This window comes from Nerophis ophidion, linkage group LG03 (assembly GCF_033978795.1).
Source record: "Nerophis ophidion isolate RoL-2023_Sa linkage group LG03, RoL_Noph_v1.0, whole genome shotgun sequence".
In the NCBI taxonomy this organism is placed as follows: domain Eukaryota; kingdom Metazoa; phylum Chordata; class Actinopteri; order Syngnathiformes; family Syngnathidae; genus Nerophis; species Nerophis ophidion.
This window is the reverse complement of record NC_084613.1, coordinates 53,423,684-53,446,282: the sequence shown is the minus strand read 5'-3', so window position 1 is coordinate 53,446,282 and position 22,599 is coordinate 53,423,684. Positions and strand designations below refer to the sequence as shown.

The 22,599-nt window shown below is 37.6% G+C and overlaps 1 protein-coding gene across 2 annotated transcripts in view; it reads left to right on the top strand.

The window, feature by feature from the left end:
* Nucleotides 1–22,599, top strand: part of lck (LCK proto-oncogene, Src family tyrosine kinase) — a 46,380-nt gene that overhangs the window by 23,203 nt on the left and 578 nt on the right. For both annotated transcript variants that reach the window (XM_061895599.1, XM_061895598.1), the window contains 3 exons: nt 884–1,063; nt 16,329–16,405; nt 22,381–22,534. In XM_061895599.1, the coding sequence (XP_061751583.1) occupies nt 884–1,063; nt 16,329–16,405; nt 22,381–22,534 (411 nt within the window). The remainder of the gene's footprint in view (nt 1–883; nt 1,064–16,328; nt 16,406–22,380; nt 22,535–22,599) is intronic.

Here is a 22,599-nt window from a genome sequence, read left to right as displayed (position 1 = left end):
CGCTAGCTGTCATGCATTACACATGTTTTGAATTAATTAGATTTATTAGTCAGACTACAACAATTAGTCGACATAATCAACAACATTGATTATAGAACTTAATCACTAAAGATTTGTTGTTGTCACTTAAAATGTTAATTGATATGTTTATGTTGGCACGATTATTCCTTTATGTAGATAAATCATGCCAAAAAAACTCAAAAGTATTGGATAAAAATAACATTGCACTGAATGCCATGTTTACAGATTATCTTGCAATTTCATATTTTCATTCTATATTTATTCTACTGTCTGATTTATTTTTACAGCTGTTATACAAAGTGTAATTTCTATAGTAATTTACTTTAAGATTAAGTGTAATGTTTACTCGTCTTTAGCATAACTTATTTGTAACAGGAGTGTGTTTTTTTTCTCATGTGAAGGTTGAGATATAATTTTTCGTATTTTCCATGCAGTAATACACATGTACTTTGTTGTGATGAATAAAGCTTATTTTGCACATTTTTGAATTCCTATGTTGGTCAGATACATTTCTCAGTCTTTTTGTTTACAACGTTTCATTAATTTTCTTCAGCAAATTTCACTATTATAACTACAGAGGGAAAATCACAACAATTTAGACGTTAATGTATTTTGTTTTAATGTTAGCATTTAAGCTAGCGAGCTAGCACCAGTCAGTCTGCGAGTTCATTAAAGTGCAGTTATCAATCCCATTTTTGGTCATTCCACTGTAATTTAAAACGGCAATACCAACCGTCGGGAGTTTTACCACAGTTACCATTAACACGGTTTATGGTTACATGCCTACCACATACATACAGTATAATAAATATGCAACAATCTTCCTGTCGTTTCTCCAGTTTCAAAAAGTATCTCTTTTCAGGTCTCCACAATAACAACAGGAAGGTTGCCGTTAAAGTTCTAAAGATCGGCTCGATGTCAGCAGAAGCATTTCTGGAAGAAGCCAACATGATGAAGAACCTACAACATCCTCGCCTTGTGCGGCTCTTTGCTGTGGTGAGCCAGGAGCCCATTTATATTGTCACGGAGTACGTGGAAAATGGTACGTATGAGAATTTACTCACGCTTGCATGGGAATTCCAAATATGTCACAGAGAAAGAAAATGAATCAGAATTTAGCCCCATGGGTATTTCCAGAAAATGACTTGTAAAATCTAAAAAAAGAAAAAGACAAAAGTGAAGCAAACATAAAGAATGGCAGGACTGCGACTTGGATTAATTTTGCTCCTTCGAAGCAGAGGGAATACTGGACGAGCCAGGCGTGAGTTCAGGTACATGGTATTTTATTTATACACTAAATACAAAAATAAGCAAACAAAGGGCGCTCACAAGGAGGTATAATACTTGACTACAAAATACAAACAGGAAACAAAAACACTTGCACAATGGCATGAATGAACTATGAACAAAAAGACTTAGCACAACAGCAATTAACTATGAACTATAAACAAAAACTTACGTGGACAAAATGATTAGCAGCGTGGCAAGGCATGAAGGTTGGCATGGTAAGGTAGAGTGCAGGCATGTATGAAAAGCAGGCAAGTAGTAGAATGCAAAGTTCCCAGACCGATGGACAGAAAGTAAATGACTTAAATAGTAGCTGTGGAAATGAGAAACAGGTGCGGGACTGAGGGCAGGGGCGTGACAAGGTGGGAACTAATGAGTTACTATGGAAACCAAAATAAAACCAGGAAGTACAAAACGTGAAACAAGAGTCCAAAAAAACAAAACAAAAACAGATCAAACATAAAACCAGATTAACAGGCATGACAAAGAAAGTGTTGTGTCATCAAGTTCAGGATCAAACATGTCAATTTGCATTTCAGTCACTAACATGAAAGATACATGTTTGAACAACACCCGGGCTGTCCTTGGTGTTTTACCTCGTTAAAGCGTCATTGTGCTGCACTTTTCATGTATTCTCTACTCCAGTGACTTCTAAAGACCTTTTCAACAGTAAACCACAGAAGCCCACCTTTTTTACAGTATGCAGCCCATGGTGACATTCGTTTCCAGAAGCACAATCAGTCATATGAACCAAACGAAAAACAAAAAAAACTTATTTTTTTACATCAAGTTATGCTGCCAATTTAATTGAATACAAATTTGTGACCAAAACTCGTGTGTTTAAAAATTCAGTTCATAAAAATGAAGTGCAAAAAAATTAAGTGAAGAAATACTTATTGCTTCAAAACTCACTTCCGGTAAATTAAGACTGAACCTATTGATCGAGTATCAGGACCAGCCAATGATGTGTCAAGTTTGCAGTCATGTGACAGTGTTCTTATTAGAAGTGGTTCTTGAGTTTTGAAGCAACACATTTTTCTGCAGTGAACATTTGTACATAGTTTTTTTATCGACTGAATTTTACAACACTGTACATTGGTATCTCAGTGTTTTGGAGATGAAATTTTTCTCTCGGCTAATTGTTATTCAAACAAAAATTGCTAACAAAAATTCAAGTTACAATCATTCCCGTCCTTATTTGGCGTAACAAATATCAAAGTGAACCCTGTAAGACCCGACCAAAACATTTGGTCTTACAAACCCTGTTTCCATATGAGTTGGGAAATTGTCTTAGATGTAAATACAAACGGAAAACATCCATCCATCCATCCATTTTCTACCACTTATTCCCTTTGGGGTCGCGGGGTCTCTGGTGCCTATCTCAGATACAATCGGGCGAAAGGCGGGGTACACTCTGGACAAGTCGTCACCGAATACAATGATTTGCAAATTATTTTGAACCCATATTCAGTTGAATATTCTACAAAGACAACATATTTAATGTTAAAACTGATAAACATTTTTGGAACATCCCACAGGTATGCAGGTTAATTGGGAACAGGTGGGTGCCATGATTGGGTATAAAAGCTGCTTCCATAAAATGCTAAGTAATTCACAAACAAGGATGGGGCGAGGGTCACCAATTTGTATGCAAATTGTCGAACAGTTTTAGAACAACATTTCTGATCTTTCTGTGTGGAGTTTGCATGTTCTCCCCGTGAATGCGTGGGTTCCCTCCGGGTACTCCGGCTTCCTCCCACTTCCAAAGACATGCACCTGGGGATAGGTTGATTGGCAACACTAAATTGGCCCTAGTGTGTGAATGTGAGTGTGAATGTTGTCTGTCTATCTGTGTTGGCCCTGTGATGAGGTGGCGACTTGTCCAGGGTGTACCCCGCCTTCCGCCCGATTGTAGCTGAGATAGGCGCCAGCACCCCCCGCGACCCCGAAAGGGAATAAGCGGTAGAAAATGGATGGATGGATGGATTTCTCAATGAGCTATTGCAAGGAATTTAGGGATTTTACCATCTACGGTCCGTAAACTTATCAAAAGGTTCAGAGAATCTGCAGAAATCACTGCACATAAGCGATGATACCACGGACATTTGAACCCTCAGGCGGTACTGCATCGAAAACAGACATCAGTGTGTAAAGGATATCACCACATGGGCTCAGGAACACTTCAGAAAACCACTGTCAGTAACTACAGTTGATCGCTACATCTGTAAATGCAAGTTAAAACTCTACAATGCAAAGTGAATGCCATTTATCAACAACACAGAGAAACGCCGCCGGCTTCGCTGGGCCTGAGCTCATCTAAGATGGACTGATGCAAAGTGGAAAAGTGTTCTGTGGTCTGACGAGTCCACATTTCAAATTATATTTGGAAACTGTGGACGTGGTGTCCTCCAGAACAAAGAGGAATATAACCATCCGGAGTGTTATAGGCGCAAAGTTCAAAAGCCAGCATCTGTGATGGTATGGGGGTGTATTAGTGCCCAAGGCATGAGTAACTTACACATCTGTGAAGGCACCATTAATGCTGAATGGTCCATACGGGTTTTGGAGCAACATATGTTGTCATCCAAGCAACGTTATCATGGACGCCCCTGCTTATTTCAGCAAAACAATGCCAAGCCACGTGTTACAACAGCATGGTTTTGTAGCAAGAGAGAGTGGATACTTTCCTAACCTGCCTGCAGTCCAGACATGTCTCCCATAGAAATTGTGGTGCATTATGAAGCGTAAAATACGACAACAACTTAAGCGGTACATCAAGCTTCAACAATTAGTTTCCTCAGTTCCCAAACGTTTATTGAGTGTTGTTAAAAGAAAAGGTGATGTAACACAGTGGTGAACATGCCCTTTCCCAACTACCTTGGCACGTGTTGCAGCCATGAAATTCAAAGTTAATTATTATTTGCAAAAAAAATAAAGTTTATTAGTTTGAACATTAAATATGTTGTCTTTGTAGTGCATTCAATTGAATATGGGTTGAAAAGGATTTGCAAATCATTCTATTCCGTTTATATTTACATCTAGCACAATTTCCCAACTCATATGGAAACGGGGTTTGTACTGGATAGCGTTTGGTTATAGCTAGAGATGGTCATAACTTTGTCCAAGCATGGGAAGGAAGAAAGTAAGGGTGAAGGATAGTGCTGAGAAGAAGTGGATGATATTAATTTAGTTAGAACAAATAAATAATCAAAAACATGACTAAGCAGCTCTCTAACTTAGTTAGTTTGTTAGTTTATGTTTATTTCGAGCATGCATACAATACAACTACAATGTAATGCATCACTTATTTCCAGTTGTTTAATTACAGTCTTAGAAAAAAGGACTAGGAAAAAGCAGAGCTTATTTAATCCTACCCCTTTTCATATCATAGCAGTTTTATCCCATGTCTTTGTTCTCTGTTTGTAACAGAACAGATCAGTTAATAAATAAATGAATACATTAATTAATATACAATAAGTAAACAAATATCAAATACACAAATAAATATTCGACATACAAACATGAACACAATAATTACATTTAACATAAATACAAAGTTAAGTAATTTATGATTGTCCTAGAAGAAGAATGAGATTATCTTTTTTTTCTAAAATTTCAAGATGTTTATCATAATTATTCTTCTTTGTACTTTGATTTCCTTGCTGAATCTATTTCACACATGGATATGCTAATGGTCTTAAGTGTTGTACGTGCATATTAAATTATAGTTTATATTTCTTCTTTTTTGTTGAGAAGAATTGTTGAACGTTCTTGAGTAGCAAGTTATAGTTTACTTTGTACATATTATAGCTACTTGCAAATGCACCAAGTTGTTGAATTTCAGTATTTTCGATTCAAGAAAGCAAGGCTTTGAAAGTTCTCTATATCCAACATTATATATTATTCTAATTTATCTTTTTTGTAACACCGTTAGTGAATGAAGCGCATACAGTACTTGCAGTTATTTCCCCATAATTCTACACAATAACTCAGGTATTATAACACTAGCGAGCAGGAGAGAATATGGAGTGATTTTTGTAGTGTACATATTTTGCTTTATTCATTATTGACTTGTTTCTTGCTACTTTATGTTGTGTATTTTTTCACATGAGGTTTCCTGTCCCTTTCAATATCTACTCCGTCTACTTGTATTTATGGTATTTTAATTTTACTTGGCAAAGCAATATAAAAATATCACTGCTAGTCTGCACCTATTGAAGCAGCCAAAGATGTTAAATAATATGTAAACGGCAGACATTTATCCATGAAAATAGAGAAAAGCTGCTGATTAGATTAGATGGATTAGATAGTACATTATTTATTCCTTCAGGAAAATTTTAATTTTCAGCTCAATCCCATTCAAGATCAGACAAACATTACAGGGAGACAGAACAGGATTGCTGACGGGTCTGCCGGCTTCCAGCGCCCCTTACAAAAAAGGTGAGATACAGGTAAACAAGTGGGGGGGAATGGGAGAAAAAAATAGAAGATTAAAAAATCTGTCTAAGCCTGGGCCACTGGAGAGGGGGTCCAGACTGAGGCCAAGGGAAAAAACTACAACAACTCATAGACATAGTACATATCCCTCTCACATGTGTGTAAGAGGGAAACATCAAACATCAAAGAACACAAAGGACATGGTGGTGGGTTTGATGGACAAATAGCTGAAAGAGATACCATAATCCACTCTCCAAGGTAAAAACATTATTATTACATTACTTCATATAACTTCTGTAGTTGTTTGTACTCATACATTCTATTATATAGTTTTTAGATTCCTAAAGTAGCCTTAGCTTGACGCTCCTCTACTTTCTCCTTCATTCCGCTTTTTGCGGCAACAACAATCAAAACTCCAGACGTTCTTCTTGGTTTTTATGGTTTACTTGTCAACTTAATTATTCAAAAACGTAAAACAGTCACGATGTGGGAACAAATGAATGACAAAATAAAGAGAGTTTTTTACAGTACGAGTTAGAAAAAGTATGAATGAGAATAAGTATGAGTGAGGTCAAAAAACTGTGTGGCTCGATTCCACTGCACCTGAATGCAATTACCCATGACACCTTGCTTTCAAAATCGCCCTTACCACACAGATCTTTCCACCATATATGCAATTAAAACAGTTACGTCATCAAATCATTTTGACAAATGTAATAATTACAATTAAAGTGATCTTTATATAATTACTCTATGCATTCAATATATACATTTTCTTATCATGCAAATAAAGTAAATAATCCCATTTTGGCTGAATAAACATAAAGCACCTTCCATAAAATGTAAAATAACTTAAACAGTATTTAGGCTCCTACAGACGATATTTATTATTACAAATGTTGTTTTGCTTTTTAAAAGGCATGAGATATGTAAAAATCTTGCTTATTGGAGGAGTGTGTGGGGGGCTGGGGGGGTGGGGGGGGGGGGGCGGCAAGCACCAATAATATGTATTTCAATTTCAATGGGAGATTTTGATTTGAGGTACAAGTGTTTCGAGTTAAGAGCTCGGTCACGGAGTCAATTGAGCTGGTAAGTTTAGGTATAAGTTAAAGTTAAAGTTAAAGTACCAATGATTGTCACACACACACTAGGTGTGGTGAAATTTGTCCTCTGCAATTTACCCATCCCCTTGATCACCCTCTGGAAGGTGAGGAGAGCAGTGGGCAGCAGCGGTGCCGCGCCCGTGAATCATTTCTGGTGATTTAACCCCCAATTCCAACCCTTGATGCTGAGTGCCAAGCAGGGTGGCATTGGGTCCCATTTTTTTATATTCTTTGGTATGACTCGGGGTTTGAACTCACAACCTACCGACCTCAGGGTAGACACTCTAACCACTAGGCCACTGAATAGGTATAACCGTAATTTAACAAACTGAATTTTTAAACACACACCTTTTTCTCAAAAATCTTTATTCAATGAAATCGTCAACGTACTTTAATAGAAAATTTTGCACAGAAAAAAAGAAAAAAAAAAGGTAGTCACATTAATCCAGTGTCATAAAAAGCGTTGCTAGTGAAGACACAAATTAACCTCCGAACCGCAACTATATTTGGATCATCGCCACAATGTCTTTCTGACTTTGCATGCTTTTGCAGAGATCGTAACACTTCTGGTGTTTTCTCATCAAAAAGAAGTCTCTTCAAAGCCTGACTAAGTGGGAATGGAGAAGGTGATTCAGCAAGTTATTGTTCCCTGAAAACTGTTGATTATGATGATGATGATTGGCTCGTCTCCAGAGGGCTCACATGCATCCGCAGGGACAAACATGCATGTGCGAGCACATGTACTTCAGGTGGAACAGCCTAGTTGCAAGAGTTGAAACAAAACTTTTACAACAATGGCAGTTTGTAGCGGATCTTGCCACTAAATCTTACTTTCCCTTTCTCTCTAACAATAACAACACAATAGTGATATGAATTGCGAGTAAACCCATCCATCCATTTTCTACCGCTTGTCCCTTTTGGGGTGGCGGGGGGTGCTGGAGCCTATCCAAGCTGCAGGCGGGGTACACCCTGGACAAGTCTCCACCTCATCACAGGGCCAACACAGATATACAGACAACATTCACACTCAGATTCACACACTAGGGCCAATTTACAATCGCGGTCAAAAGTTTACATACACTTGTAAAGAACATAATGTCATGGCTGTCTTGAGTTTCCAATAATTTCTACAACTCTTATATTTTTGTGATAGAGTGATTGGAGCACACACTTGTTTGTCACAAAAAACATTCATGAAGTTTGGTTCTTTTATGAATTTATTATGGGTCTACTGAAAATGTGAGCAAATCTGCTGGGTCAAAAAGTACACATACAGCAATGTTAATATTTGGTTACATGTCCCTTGGCAAGTTTCACTGCAATAAGAGGGCTTTTGGTAGCCATCCACAAGCTTCTGGCAAGCTTCTGGTTGACTTTTTGAACACTCCTCTTGACAAAATTGGTGCAGTTCAGCTAAATTTGTTGTTTTTCTGACATAAACTTGTTTCTTAAGCATCAACTCAGTTGTTGTTGTGCAGGAAAGCCAAGTTATTTATTCAACACATGGGTGACGACATTATAGCATCTTTGGTGATATTTGTTAGTATCAAGAAAATATCCTCAGTGGTATTAATGAACTGGATGAATACATCTCCTGGAGGCTCAACAGCATGTGATTTATGTTGATATTTCCAACAAACATTGCTGAACAACAATTGTATTAATTGTACTAATATTTGAAGCAGGAAATCAACTGCAAACAAACGTATCCTTTTTCTCATTAGCGTCACAATCACAGTTGCACGGCACTGGTTATGTCAATCAAATACGTTCCTTGGCGATGCACAAAAAAGTCGTACATTGTCTTTTACTGATTATTGCTTAATTTTTAGACCCCGCTTGATGTAAAGACATGACGTGCCGCCAATCGTTTATTTTCTAAATCTAAATGTAAGTTTCAAATGAAATGAATTTGTAGCGAGCAGTAACGTCTTGGAGAGGATGAATGGTTTAAATATTTCAAAAAATATTTTTCTCAAGAGTGTATAAATCCACACCATCCCATTTTAAATATGTTTTCATAAACACTTATGCTGTATATTTGCCTCTAAACTTTTCCAAATGCGCCCACATTTGTACTGATCCAGACAAATAAAAAGTAGCCCAATGGGACTCTAGACCAGTGGTTCTCAAATGGGGGTACGCGTACCCCTGGGGGTACTTGAAGGTATGCCAAGGGCTACGTGAGATTTTTTTTCAAATATTCCAAAAATAGTAACAATTCAAAAATCCTTTATGAATACATTTATTGAATAATACTTCAACAAAATATGAATGTACCCGAAGATGAATGTAAGTTCATAAACTGTGAAAAGAAACAAAACAATGCAATATTCAGTGTTGACAGCTAGATTCTTTGTGGACATGTTCCATAAATATTGATGTTAAAGATGTCTTTTTTTGTAGAGAAATGTTTAGAATTAAGTTCATGAATCCAGGTGGATCTCTATTACAATCCCCAAAGAGGGCACTTTTAGATGATGAGAACTCCTATGTGTAGAAATCTTTATTTATAATTGAATCATTTGTTTATTTTTCAACTACTTTTTAGTTACTGTATTTTTATATCTTTTTTTCTAAATAGTTCAAGAAAGACCACTACAAAAGAGCAATATTTTGCACTGTTATACAATTTAATAAATCAGAAACTGATGACATAGTGCTGTATTTTACATCTGTATCTCTTTTTTTCAACCAAAAATGCTTTGCTCTGATTAGGGGGTACTTGAATTAAAAAAAATGTTCACAGGGGGTACTTCACTGAAAAAAGGTTGAGAACCACTGCTCTAGACCATTGCCTGAAACCCAGAAGGGCCTCTAGGTCACATGATTGCATCCCAGCAATTATAGTGTCTTTATTTGATATTGCTATGAAAACAAACACCAACAAATCTTTTAACATTTAACTTTTTCATACTCAGGCTATTCAAATGTCCTCCAAATAAATTATTTTACAAGATCACATTGAACACATCATGATAATGCAAGTGACCTTCCTTAGATGCTCATGAGTAATTATGAGCGTCTGACATAGGTCATTAATTTTTAAGTAATTATTAGAACTTGAATATTTAATAATACATTTCAATGCAGCCGCTGAATAGGTACATGGTGGAGTCCCGTCCGACAGTGATATGTGTGAAACACACATACACACAGACACTTTACAATAAACTGGGGACTTTTTTTGTATTGAACTGGTGTTTTGTCCAGACTCGATTGTAGCGCGGTCAAAGGTAATGTTCCACACATTAAATGAACAAGTAGGCTTATTGTTTCAGCCGCCCTTGGTAGTTTTGCACCAAAAAGTTTTTGATGCCCCGTGCCCCTGCTCTATTGCTCCTACTCCTGGCCTACATACCAACTATTTTATAATGTCCTAACCCTGCTGGATTTCACTTGTGCTCCCTTAATTGTGATGAGGAACAACAATGGTGGTAAAGATCAAACCACAGTGTGGACCAAACCATTTTTAAGAAGGGGCCAAAAGTGTTATTGGAATTATTGAAATTGTGGCTTCGTAAATAAACTTGTGGCTTTGTTTTCATTTGGATTAATATACTGTAAATTTGTTCATGGTATGCATAATAATTGTGTCATAGAGGCTACTGGGGTGTATGTGCGGGCCCTACCGGGCTGTGAGCCCTTAGATTTGTCATCACCTATCCCCTCTATACGACGACCCTGCCTCTACCAGTAGCTTTAATGACCAGGTACGACATTTGGATTTCAGGAGTGGGTGGTTTGAAGGGATTCGATGTATGTTTTGGAGTATTATGAATAAAAAACTAATTATTTAATAATTATAAAAAATTTTATGAAATAACAAAATTAACAGAATAAATAATAACCAAAGAAATCACAAATAAATAGGTAAATAACTTTATAAAAATTGATTTATGATTAAGTTTAATATTTACATTATTGTTGTCCTGGCTGTGTATCAAACCATGTTTGCTGGAATTTAAGACTAACTTTTAAAGCATTGAGCCACCATGAATAATTAATAGAGGTGGAACTCAAAAAATCTGAATATTGTGTAAAAGTCCATTAATGTCAGCAATTTAACCATACATGTGAAACAAATATGTGACAAACTCATTACTTTCAAAGTGAGATACCGGTATGTCAAGCGTATGTTTGATATCATTTTGATGATCAAAGCTTACAGTTTTTGAAAACCCCGAATTTTCAAAAATGTTTCAATTTGAGATTTTTGTTAAGCTGAAAGCCATAATCATCAAAATAATATCAAAAGAAGGCTTTGAGTATCTTGAGTTGCATGTTATGAGCCTATGTCATATATTAGTGTCACCTTCTAAATCAGGGTGTCAAACTCATTTTAGATCGCGGGCCACATGGAGAAAAATCTACTCCAAAGTGAGCCGGACTGATAAAATCACGGCACGATAACTTAAAAATAAAGACAACTTCAGGTCTTTGTTAAAAGTAGAACAAGCACATCTTGAAAATGTACAATTCATAATGTTGCTGGGTTGATGTTTTTTTTTTTTTTTTTTACACCATTCACCTCACTTATAGATAATTTTGTTGTAATCTAGTATTAAAAAAATGCATGTTTTTTTGTTGATATTGTTATATTCATATATTGTTATATGGTTTATACCATGGGTGTCAAACTCAATTTAAAACGCGGGCCACATGGAGAAAATCTACTCCAAAGAGAGCTGGACTCGTAAAATCATGGCACGATAACTTAAAAATAAAGAAAACTTCAGCTCTTTGTTCAAAACTAGACCAAGCACATTCTGAAAATGTACAAATCATAATGGTGTTGTTGTTGTTTTTTTACACCATTCATCCATTCATCAACTTTAGTTCTTTGTTTAAAAAAAGAACAAGCACTTTCTGAAAATGTACAAATCATTATTGTGTTGGAGTTTTTTTATACAGTTAATAGTATTCTATCTTTATTTGTTGATATTTATATTTTCTGATTAAAGGATGTGATAATGTTCGACAGTGAACTCATTGGTGTTCATTTTCAACCTATCAAGATAAATTACAGGATGTTATTTATGTTGTTTGATTATTTTCCTCGAATGATGTACTAACATCACATAGTTTATTTTGTATATATGTACCATCATCTACAAAGATACAAATAATTGCTTTTGCGACATCCAGTGGACACATTTAGAAGAGCAGTTTCTTTCATTCAGAAATTTCAAGTTAATTTTTATACGTAGCAAACCAAATCCCGCGGGCCGGATAAAACCTGTCCGCGGGCCTGATCCGGCCCTCGGGCCGTACATTTGACACCCCTGTTCTAAATCAAATTGCTGGAATAAACAATTTATTGCAACATATTCAATTTTTGTGTGTTTCACCTGTATTTTAGATGTAATTTGCATACCTATTCCCTTAGCACAAATCTTGGTCAATTTCACTTGTTTGGATTTTTTATTTGTCTTACTTTTTTGTGACCTTCAAATCTTGGTCAAAATTCCCTTGTTTGGATTTTTCTATTTGTCTTACTTGTTGTGATTCAATCATTGTCACATTGACAAGTAGGCAGCCACAGAAAGCTAATCAACATGCTCGAGCTTAGGCGGCCGTTTTCCGCCTGGCACTAGTTTTTGACTTGCCTACATTCAATAACGTAAACTTATTGTGAGACGTTAGAAATTTCACTAGACATTAACTGTCGAAAAAGGGTTAAAGTCATTATTAATGTGACATTGAATGTAAACATTGTACATTTGGACAATGTTGAGTTCCCAAGAGAAGGTTCAACTCATTCTAGGGAACTGCTCTGTGGATTGCTTGATGTGTGTTGGTTGTGCTGTCATTTTTGTGTTTGCACTGTAATGGTATTTCATTTTATTTTAGTCGGATTTATTATAGTCATAATATATTTAACTATATTTAACAGAGTGCATGGGCCACAATTATATTAAGCTATGAAGTTAAGTAGAGGGACACAAATTAAGGGCCTGTGGACTGTGAATTTATGACCCGTGCCCTAAATTGTTGCATTTTTTTCTTTTATTCTAGGATTCAAGTATTTATCCCCAATGTATTTCATTTACTTGTTTTTTATTCTAACGTTTTTTATTGACAATTCCCAATTTTACTTTCTTAGATTTTTATTCTGATTTTTATATTTATATTCCTTTGTTTTCCCCTGTCCATTTTTCAACGCCTAAAAGGTATTAAAAGTGTGGAGTGAAGGGATTATCAGTGATAAACACAGAGAAGTGGTAGGATTAAATAAGATCTGCTTCTTCCTGCACCTTATCAAACATGTCTAATTATACAAATGTTAACCATGTGTTGTTCCTAATGTAGCATGTCTGAAGGAAATAATCCATACCATTTAACTACAATGCCAAAATTAATTGTGGTGTTGTCCCAAACACCACCGCAGGCTTACATCTGAAGTGAAAGGAGCTCCTTTGTAAAAGTCCACTATGAGTGGCCTGTAAAAACTAGTAGCAATGGCTCTTTGTCTGCCATCCTCGTGAAGGCAGGAAACAATTGCTGCCTCTGTTGTCAAGGGAAAGGATGGCTCGGAGTTCCCGTCTTTTCAATTTGTCCCTTTCTTTCCCGTCGACAACAACAAAGATGGAAAATCACAGGCGTGTCGTCACAGCCTCCTTGTGTGAACTTGACAAAGAACATTCATTTTTGGCTTTGCGACTTCAAAGGCCATTGAGGCAAAGGGGTAGCAAAGCCTTTTCTTTCGTGGTAGAGACATTCCTTTTTTTTAACTGTTTCCTTTTGGGTTGATGTGGCAAGCTGGCATGCGGAGGTATTATTCTGTTTTAATCATAAACCCCCACTCAGAAAAAAATCTCAGGAAGTGAAGTCGACTGTCAGACTTAGCATCAACTTGACTGATGCCATATGTACTTCCTGCCTCTGTTATGTTCCCTGATATCAGTAGCTATTCTGGTCCATCTGCTTATAGCCTTTAGGCCGTGTCGCTAGACACAAAGCTCTCCTCAACATTCTCCTTTAGAAATGATTACCTTAATTGACCTTTCCAGTTGATTTTGAAGTAAAACTGCACTTTTTAGGGAATTTTGTCTACAAAAATCATCCTTATGTAAGACAAGAACACACTTCTTGTTACCTTTTATGTGTGTTTTTAAAGGGGAACATTATCACAATTTCAGAAGTTTTAAAACCAATAAAAATCAGTTCCCAATGGCTTATTTTATTTTTCAATTTTTTTTTCAAATTTTACCCATCCCGGAATATCGCAGTAAAAAGCTTTAAAGTGCCTGATTTTCGCTATCTGTGAAGCCACCGTCCATTTTCCAGTGACGTCATCCAGTGATGCCAATACAAACAAATGGTGGATAGCACAGCAAGATATAGCGACATTATCTTGGATTCAGACTCGGATTTCAGCGGCTTAAGCGATTCAACAGATTACGCATGTATTTAAACGGATGGTTGGAGTATGGAGGCAGATAGCGAAAACGAAATTGAAGAAGAAACTGAAGCTATTGAGGGAATAGCTATTGACGCTATTCGGCCATGTCTGCTTTAGCATCGCCGGTAAAATGTGCAGACCAAACAATTGGAAGTTTCGCATCTTGTGACACTGGATCAACTTAAATATGTCGATTGGTAAGTGCTTGTTTGGCATTAAATGTGGGTGGAAGGAAACGCTGGATGCAAACATAGCTACAAATGTACATAAAGCTAGCCTAAATAGCATGTTAGCATCGATTAGCTGGCAGTCATGCCGCGACCGAATATGTCTGATTAGCACATAAGTCAATAACATCAACAAAACTCACCTTTGTGATTTCGTTGACTTTATCGTTGGAAATGCATCTGCAGGTTATCCATACATCTCTGTGCCATGTCTGCCTTAGCATCGCCGGTAAAATGTGCAGACACTCCGGCACATTCAATGGGGGTCTGGCGGCAGATTTCTTTGACTTTATCGTTGGAAATGCATCTGCTTTGAGTGTTGCAGGATATCCACACAATCTTGCCATCTCTGTAGTAGCATAACTTTCGTCGATAAAGTGTGCGGAACAAACAACTGACCATTTCGTCGGCTTTCCCCACACCCTTGTATTTTGAACAAATTACGTCCAATTTCTTGCCACTTTCGCATCTTTGGGCCAGTGCTGCAACTTGAATCCCTTCCTGTTAGTGTTGTTACACCCTCCTACAACACACCGACAACCATGCCTTGTCGGTGGTTCCAGAAAATAGTCGAAAAAAACGGAAAATAACAGAGCTGAGACCCAGTGTTTGTAATGTGTTTGAGAAAATGGCGGCTTTATTACCTAAGTGACGTCACGTTCTGACGTCATCGCTCCGAGAGCGATAAATAGAAAGGCGTTTGATTCGCCAAAATTCACCCATATAGAGTTTGGAAATCGGTTAAAAAATATATGGTCTTTTTTCTGCAACATCAAGGTATATATTGACGCTTACATAGGTTTGGTGATAATGTTCCCCTTTAAAAAACTGATAATAAAAGGGAGCTAACAATGCAGGTCATGGCTAAACGATCTGTTTAGCCATGACCTGTTTAACCATCCAAAAACCCATCCACCCATCCATTTTCTACCGCTTAATCCCTTTGGGGTCGCGGGGGGCGCTGGTGCCTATCTCAGTTACAATCTGGCGTAAGGCAGTGTACACCCTGGACAAGTCGCCACCTCATCGCAGGGCCAACACAGATAGACGGACAACATTCACACTCACATTCACAAACTAGGACCAATTTAGTGTTGCTAATCGACCTATCCCCAGGTGCATGTCTTTGAAAGTGGGAGGAAGTCGGAGTATGGAGGGAACCCACGCAGTCACAGAGAGAACATGCCCCCAACAACATTTTACATACGTACTGCAATTAAATAGCATAACATAACATTGCATTAAGCAGGCCCTGAGTGAGCACAATGTGTCCGTCATGTCCTCATGTGTCATGTGTTTTTATTTTTCGGACTATAATGTGCAATAATGTTTGACTGAGCAATATATCCCAAATGGCCTTTTGAAAAGTGCAATAATACATCAATCCTTCTATTTTCTACCGCTGGAGCCTAACTTAGCTACAATCGGGCGAAAGGCGGTGTGAACCCTGGAAAAGTCCCCATCTCATCACAGCAATAATGACAGGCATAATATATATATATTTGACATTATTTTCTACATGTAAAAACTGGTATTATCCTCTATAAAATGTGTTTAGCATTAATAGAGTATTTTTGGATGTCTGGAACAACATTTATTTTGGAAAATAAAATAAGATTTGGTTTTCGTATGATTCCTGGATCTTGGTCTGACATTTTAGAACAAATTATTAACAAAAACTGCTTTACTAGTGTAAATAACAGTTCTTTGCATATTTTTAAGATGCGTATTCTTTTATAGTGTCCTTGTTTCAATTTTACACAAATGAGAGAATATCTGTATAGTATGACAAATGAGATAAATTGATGTTCTATGGGCAGTGTGTAGATGACTTTATTTTGTTGACAGGTAGCCTGCTGGATTACCTAAAAACAACACAGGGGAGTCGTTTGTCTGTGAAAACTTTGATAGACATGGCATCTCAGGTAAGAAAGATCCCATTCTCTCTCTTTCTCCGAGTTCTTCTTGGCCAGTTCACTATTGCATTTATTCTTTCACTTTCTCTCTGCAAGGACTTCACAGAAGTCAACCGCTAGACTCAACACTGGAAATTTGCCTTACTAACAAGACAGTAAACACCAGTATATACCCTGGACTAGGTGGTCATACATCAATACAAGATGATTTAGGTGGTTTATCCCTGTTGTTTAAAATGTGTCATTTAGTTCTATCCCCTTTTTTTTAGCCACAATAATAAAACAAAATGATTAAATAAATTAATCTACATGTTCATTCCGACAAGTGAATGGACAGATGGACACAGGCTCTCAGTTTCCTAAATAAGGTACAAACTACTGAAGTCTTGCAGAATAAAGTGCATAGGTGAAGTTCCTGTCAAGTCCTGCTGGGCCGAATGGCACCTATGATATACATTCTTTGCAGGTCTGAAATGTACGCCTCAGACCAAGCAAACAAAATACTTAAAATCCCATCATTGTTTATTTTCCAGGAACCTCATTTTTCAATATAATAAGAAAACAAGTCACATTTGTAACGGCGTGTCTCAGTTGTATCGCTGGTATACTTTGGGAGACAACTAAAAAGGATGTGAGAGGCAGCGCTCAGCTATGAAAGAGCAAAGTTTAAATGGTGCTCATCGAGCACACTTGTGTTCTTGGGTGGAGCACAGAGGGGTTGATGAGAGGTGCTGTCAAGTCTGGATGAAAATTGACCTAAGGAAGTGATACCTCCCTAACCTGGGAGATTTCTGTTTAACCAGCCAAAACATACACTGTACAAATAGCGCTACTCTTACACACACACATACACACACGCACGCACATACTGTGTGTGTGTGTGTATGTATGTTGAATAAAGGCATATACATGCATGTACGTCCACTTACTGTCTAAAAGAAAGTAAACCTGAACAAAAAAAGTATTAAAAATAATAAATGTGGGCTCACTTAAAAAAAAAAAAAAAAAAAGAAACTTTATTCCAGGTATTGTAGTTGACGTATCCTGCAGATTCTGGTCTCATTTTACTAGCATTGTTTAATCATCAGCTAGAACAAGACAGTAGAGCCTATTATTTGTTGAGCAGTTCTGTTCTTGGCTCCTACAAACCCCGTTTCCATATGAATTGGGAAATTGTGTTGGATGTAAATATAAACGGAATACAATGATTTGCAAATCCTTTTCAACCCATATTCATTTGAATGCACTACAAAGACAAGATATTTGATGTTCAAACTCATAAACTGTATTTTATTTTGCAAATAATAATTAACTTAGAATTTCATGGCTACAACACGTGCCAAAGTAGTTGGGAAAGGGCATGTTCAGCACTGTGTTACATCACCTTTTCTTTTAAAAACACTCAATAAACATTTGGGAACAGAGGAAACTAATTGTTGGAGCTTTGAAAGTGGAATTATTTCCCATTCTTGTTTTATGTAGAGCTTCAGTCGTTCAACAGTCCGGGGTCTCCGCTGTAGTATTTTACGCTTCATAATGCGCCACACATTTTCGATGTTAGACAGGTCTGGACTGCAGGCGGGCCAGGAAAGTACCCACACTCTTTTTTTACGAAGCCACGCTGTTGTAACACTTGTCTTGCTGAAGTAAGCAGGGGCGTTCCATATAAGTTTTTGATGAGCATTCCTCAATTTTATCAGTATTTATTGCCACCTTTCCCAACTTCTTTGTCACATGTTGCTGGCATCAAATTCTAAAGTTAATGATTATTTGCACAAAAAAAAATATTTATCAGTTTGTACATCAAATATGTTGTCTTTGTAGCATATTCAACTGAATATGGGTTGAAAATTATTTGCAAATCATTGTTTTTCGTTTATATTTACATCTAACACAATTTCCCAACTCATATGGAAACGGGGTTTGTATGATCTGTTTGTTTCTGTTCTCTTCTATTCTGTTCCTTCTGTTTTGTTCTGTTATTTTATGTTTAGGGCTGTCAGAAATAATGAGTTAACTTGTAAATAATCACAAAAAATTATCGCAGTATTCATGTATTTACACAGTTTAATCACGCAATCTAATTTCACCGTACATGCTCGTTTACCTTAACTCTGGATGTCTACCTGAGAGGCAGCACAAGTTCTTATATGGTCAGTGATCAGGTCAATACATATGCCAGTGCAAAGATGAGTGAGGAAACTCCAAAACTCTGTGGTCGCTGGCAAATTTTACTATAATATACACCCTGACTGGACTTAATAATTTAAACCAGTTAGCATAACCCTAACCCCAATCCTAGGTCTGGGTTCTAGACCGAACTCTCATACCTGCTACTCTTCTTGGCTCGCGCCCGGGCGTAGTAGGCCTCGTAGGACCTGGGCCTCAAGTCCAAAACCCTGGTCGCAAACTCCTCAGCGATGCCAAAGTCCTGAATTAGTATCAGCAAAAAGTCTGATTGGTATCGCAGCTTCAGAGAGGAACATTTGACTGGTAGTAGAGGTGTCCTGTTACGATACAGGTAAATATCAAGTATCGGTACTATGTGCCTGCATCTAAAATGTGTGATAACGTGTGCGATACAAGCAGTCCTGCAGTGTGACATCATGTGCGATAAAAGCAGGCCGCGGGACAAATTATCAAGCGTTGACCAGTCCGCAGCTACAAAAAGGTTGGGGACCACTGCTATAGAGTGTTTATCTGTGTGAAATATCATGTGCGATACAAGCAGTCCTGCAGAGTATTTACTTATGTGTGTGATATCATGTGCAATACAAGCAGTCCTGCAGAGTGTTTACTTGTGTGTGAGACATCATGTGCGATACAGGCATTCCTGCAGTGTTTACTTGTGTGTGAAATATAATGTGCGATACAAGCAGTCCTGCAGAGTGTTTACTTGCATGTGTGATATCATGTGAGTACAAGCAGTCCTTCAGAGTTTTTATTTGTGTGTGTGATATAATGTGCGATACAAGCAGTCCTGCAGAGTGTTTACTTGTGCGTGAGACATCATGTGCGAAACAAGCATTCCTCCAGAGTGTTTACTTGTGTGTGAAATATCATGTGCAATACAAGCAGTTCTGCAGAGTGTTTACATGTGTGTGTGATATCATGTGCGATACAAGCAGTCCTGCAGAGTGTTTACATGTGTGTGTGATATCATGTGCGCTATAAGCAGTCTTGCAGAATGTTTACTTGTGTGTGAGATATCATGTGCGATACAAGCAGTCCTGCAGACTAGATACTCATAGTTGATCAAATAAATGACGTACATTCAAGTAAAAAAAAAATGGTTGCAAACTTGGCACCTGTTCAAGCACTTGAATTTGCCATAGACAATGCTAAATATCAGCAATGGCGATTTTACTCGGCGATTTAAATATCTACAAATTTGGCAATGAAAACTACAGAAAGATGCATGTTACAATCAAACACCTGGTGTGTAATAAATACAACACTTACAGTATAAACACTTTGCAGGGCTCAACAAACGATAACACTGCCACATTCAACTTAATGGCAAAGACTACTTACTTTTCTAACACACTGTAGTCTATACATTACTGCCATCTAACGTGTTGGAATTGCAACTGCATGCAAAGTCTACAAAACAGTGCAGTATTGTACAGTACTTGGGCAGCACAGTGTAACAGGGGTTAGTGCGTGTGCCTCACAATACAAAGATCCTGGGTTCGATCCCTGGGCTTGGGGTCTTTCTGTGTGGAGTTTACATGTTCTCCTCGGCTTCCTCACACCTGGATGGATGGATGTATAGTATGTGCAAATGAGACACAGAGTAAGAAAACAAGATAACAACTACACAGCTCAGTGTTAAAGGGGTCATTATTTTTTTTCTATATTTAAAACACTTCGTTGTCGTCCAAATTAACATTGTAATGGTGGTTGTTTGGTCAAAATGTTGCATAGATTATGTTTTACAGACCATCTTCAAGATACTTTCTGACTTTACTCTTCAGGATGTGCTGTTTAGTGGGCGGTGTTATTTACGTGCCTCCACTTTGGCGGCGTCTTCTCCTGTTCAGCCATATTGTAGTTTTTAGCGCTTCCATAGCAAGTCTAAAGACAGACTACGGTCGAACTATGTGCTACTTTGTATTAGAAAAGGCAACAACGGAGTATAAATGTGGTTATGCAAGCCAGTCCGACACATAACAAGAGGATAGCGAAAAATGGGGTGCTTATTGAAAACAGCGCAGACTACAATTGCGGACTCGCCTAAAGTATTTTGGGAAAATTTATACAATAGCTGGATAATCTGCTGACTTTACACTTGGGAAAAATGTCACAAAATCGCCCAAATTCTGAACGGCTTGTTTCCTGGAAGTATGAAAGACGACAAGATTGTTTTCTAAATATCTCCGCCATTGCCTCCATTGATTAATTTTAAATGTTCGGGTTCCAAATACACAAAAGCAGGTACCATCCATCCATCCATCCATCCATTTCCTACCGCTTATTCCCTTTTGGGGTCGCGGGGGGCGCTGGCGCCTAGCTCAGCTACTATCGGGCGGAAGGCGGGTACACCCTGGACAAGTCGCCACCTCATCGCAGGGCCAACACAGATAGACAGACAACATTCACACTCACATTCACACACTAGGGCCAATTTAGTGTTGCCAATCAACCTATCCCCAGGTGCATGTCTTTGGAAGTGGGAGGAAGTAATAGATTAGAAAAGATGGTTTTGCATAGCAGGGCCCCTTTAAAAATGTGATATATTTTTCAAACAATTAACATTTATTAACACATTTTAACACACAAAAAAATTACCAAAAATTGGTACAGTTGTTGCGTTTCGGTGTGGTATTGTTGGTCAGTACCCTAGGATGCAGAGAGAGCAGGATAATTACAAGTAAAACTTGTATTAGGGGAAAACATTTAATAATGTCACAGGGAAGTGCAGAAGAAGGATAAGGAAAGCTGTACAATAGCTTAATTTCCTTCTTCAAATCAAGACTCAAAACACACCTATTCCTGACTGCTTATATTTTATCGAACTTAGTTGCTGTTGTTTTTATCCTATTGATTTTATTGATTTGTTTTGTACAGTGTCATTGAGTGTCTAGAAAGGTGCTTTATAAGTAAAATATACTAGGTATTATTATTATTATTATTATTATTATTATTATTATTATATACACATTGAATTTAAAGCAAACAAAAATTGACAATCAGAGACAGTTAAGGGGGCAAGCACTCAGCAAAGTTAAGTTGAAGTTAAAGTTAAAGTACCAATGATTGTCACACACACACTAGGTGTGGTGAAATTTGTCCTCTGCATTTGGCCCATCCCCTTGATCACCCTCTGGGAAGTGAGGGGAGCAGTGGGCAGCAGCAGTGCCGTGCCTGGGAATCATTTTTGGTGATTTAACCCCCAATTCCAACCCTTGATGTTGAGTGCCAAGCAGGGAGGCAATGGTCCCATTTTTTTTTATAGTCTTTGGTATGACTCGGCTGGGGTTTGAACTCCCAACCTTTCTATCTCAGGGCGGACAATCTAACCACTAGGCCACTGAGAAGTAGTTAAGGTAAACAGGAAGTAAAAAACTAAAAGAGCCCTGGACAGGAAATTTTGCAGAATCTCAGGAAACTAATAAAAAAGTCCAATTGATTATCAGGTATTGGGGATTGGTGCCGTATTGGTTCAAATGTAAAAGGTAGCCAACTCTAATCAAAATGCACTAACAAGGGAATAATATTAAGACTACACAGTAATGTGATCAGTGGCTGCTATTTTGTTAATAGTTGAGACTTGGCAATGTTTATGCTCAATGTTATGTTAATAAGAATATAATGTTTTTCTGAAACAAAGAGGAAAAACGTGACTACTTAAAAATGGGCATTTCGGAGGCTTTTCTTGTCTGTTGACATTTTTTTCACTTAGGAACGTAACCGCGGTGAATATCAGAGATCTTCTTAATTCTCACTCCAGTGCTTCTCTTGTGGTATTTGGGCCCCTGTAGGTAGCAGACGGCATGGCTTACATCGAGCAGAAAAATTACATTCATCGAGACCTGCGAGCCGCCAATATTTTGGTGTCCCACGAACTCATCTGTAAGGTTGCGGACTTTGGACTAGCTCGTCTCATCGAGGACAGTGAATATACAGCCAGGGAGGGTAAAAACAACAGCTTTATGTGTTCATTTTACTGTTTGTGTGCAGCAGCTCAATTGTTTATCTGT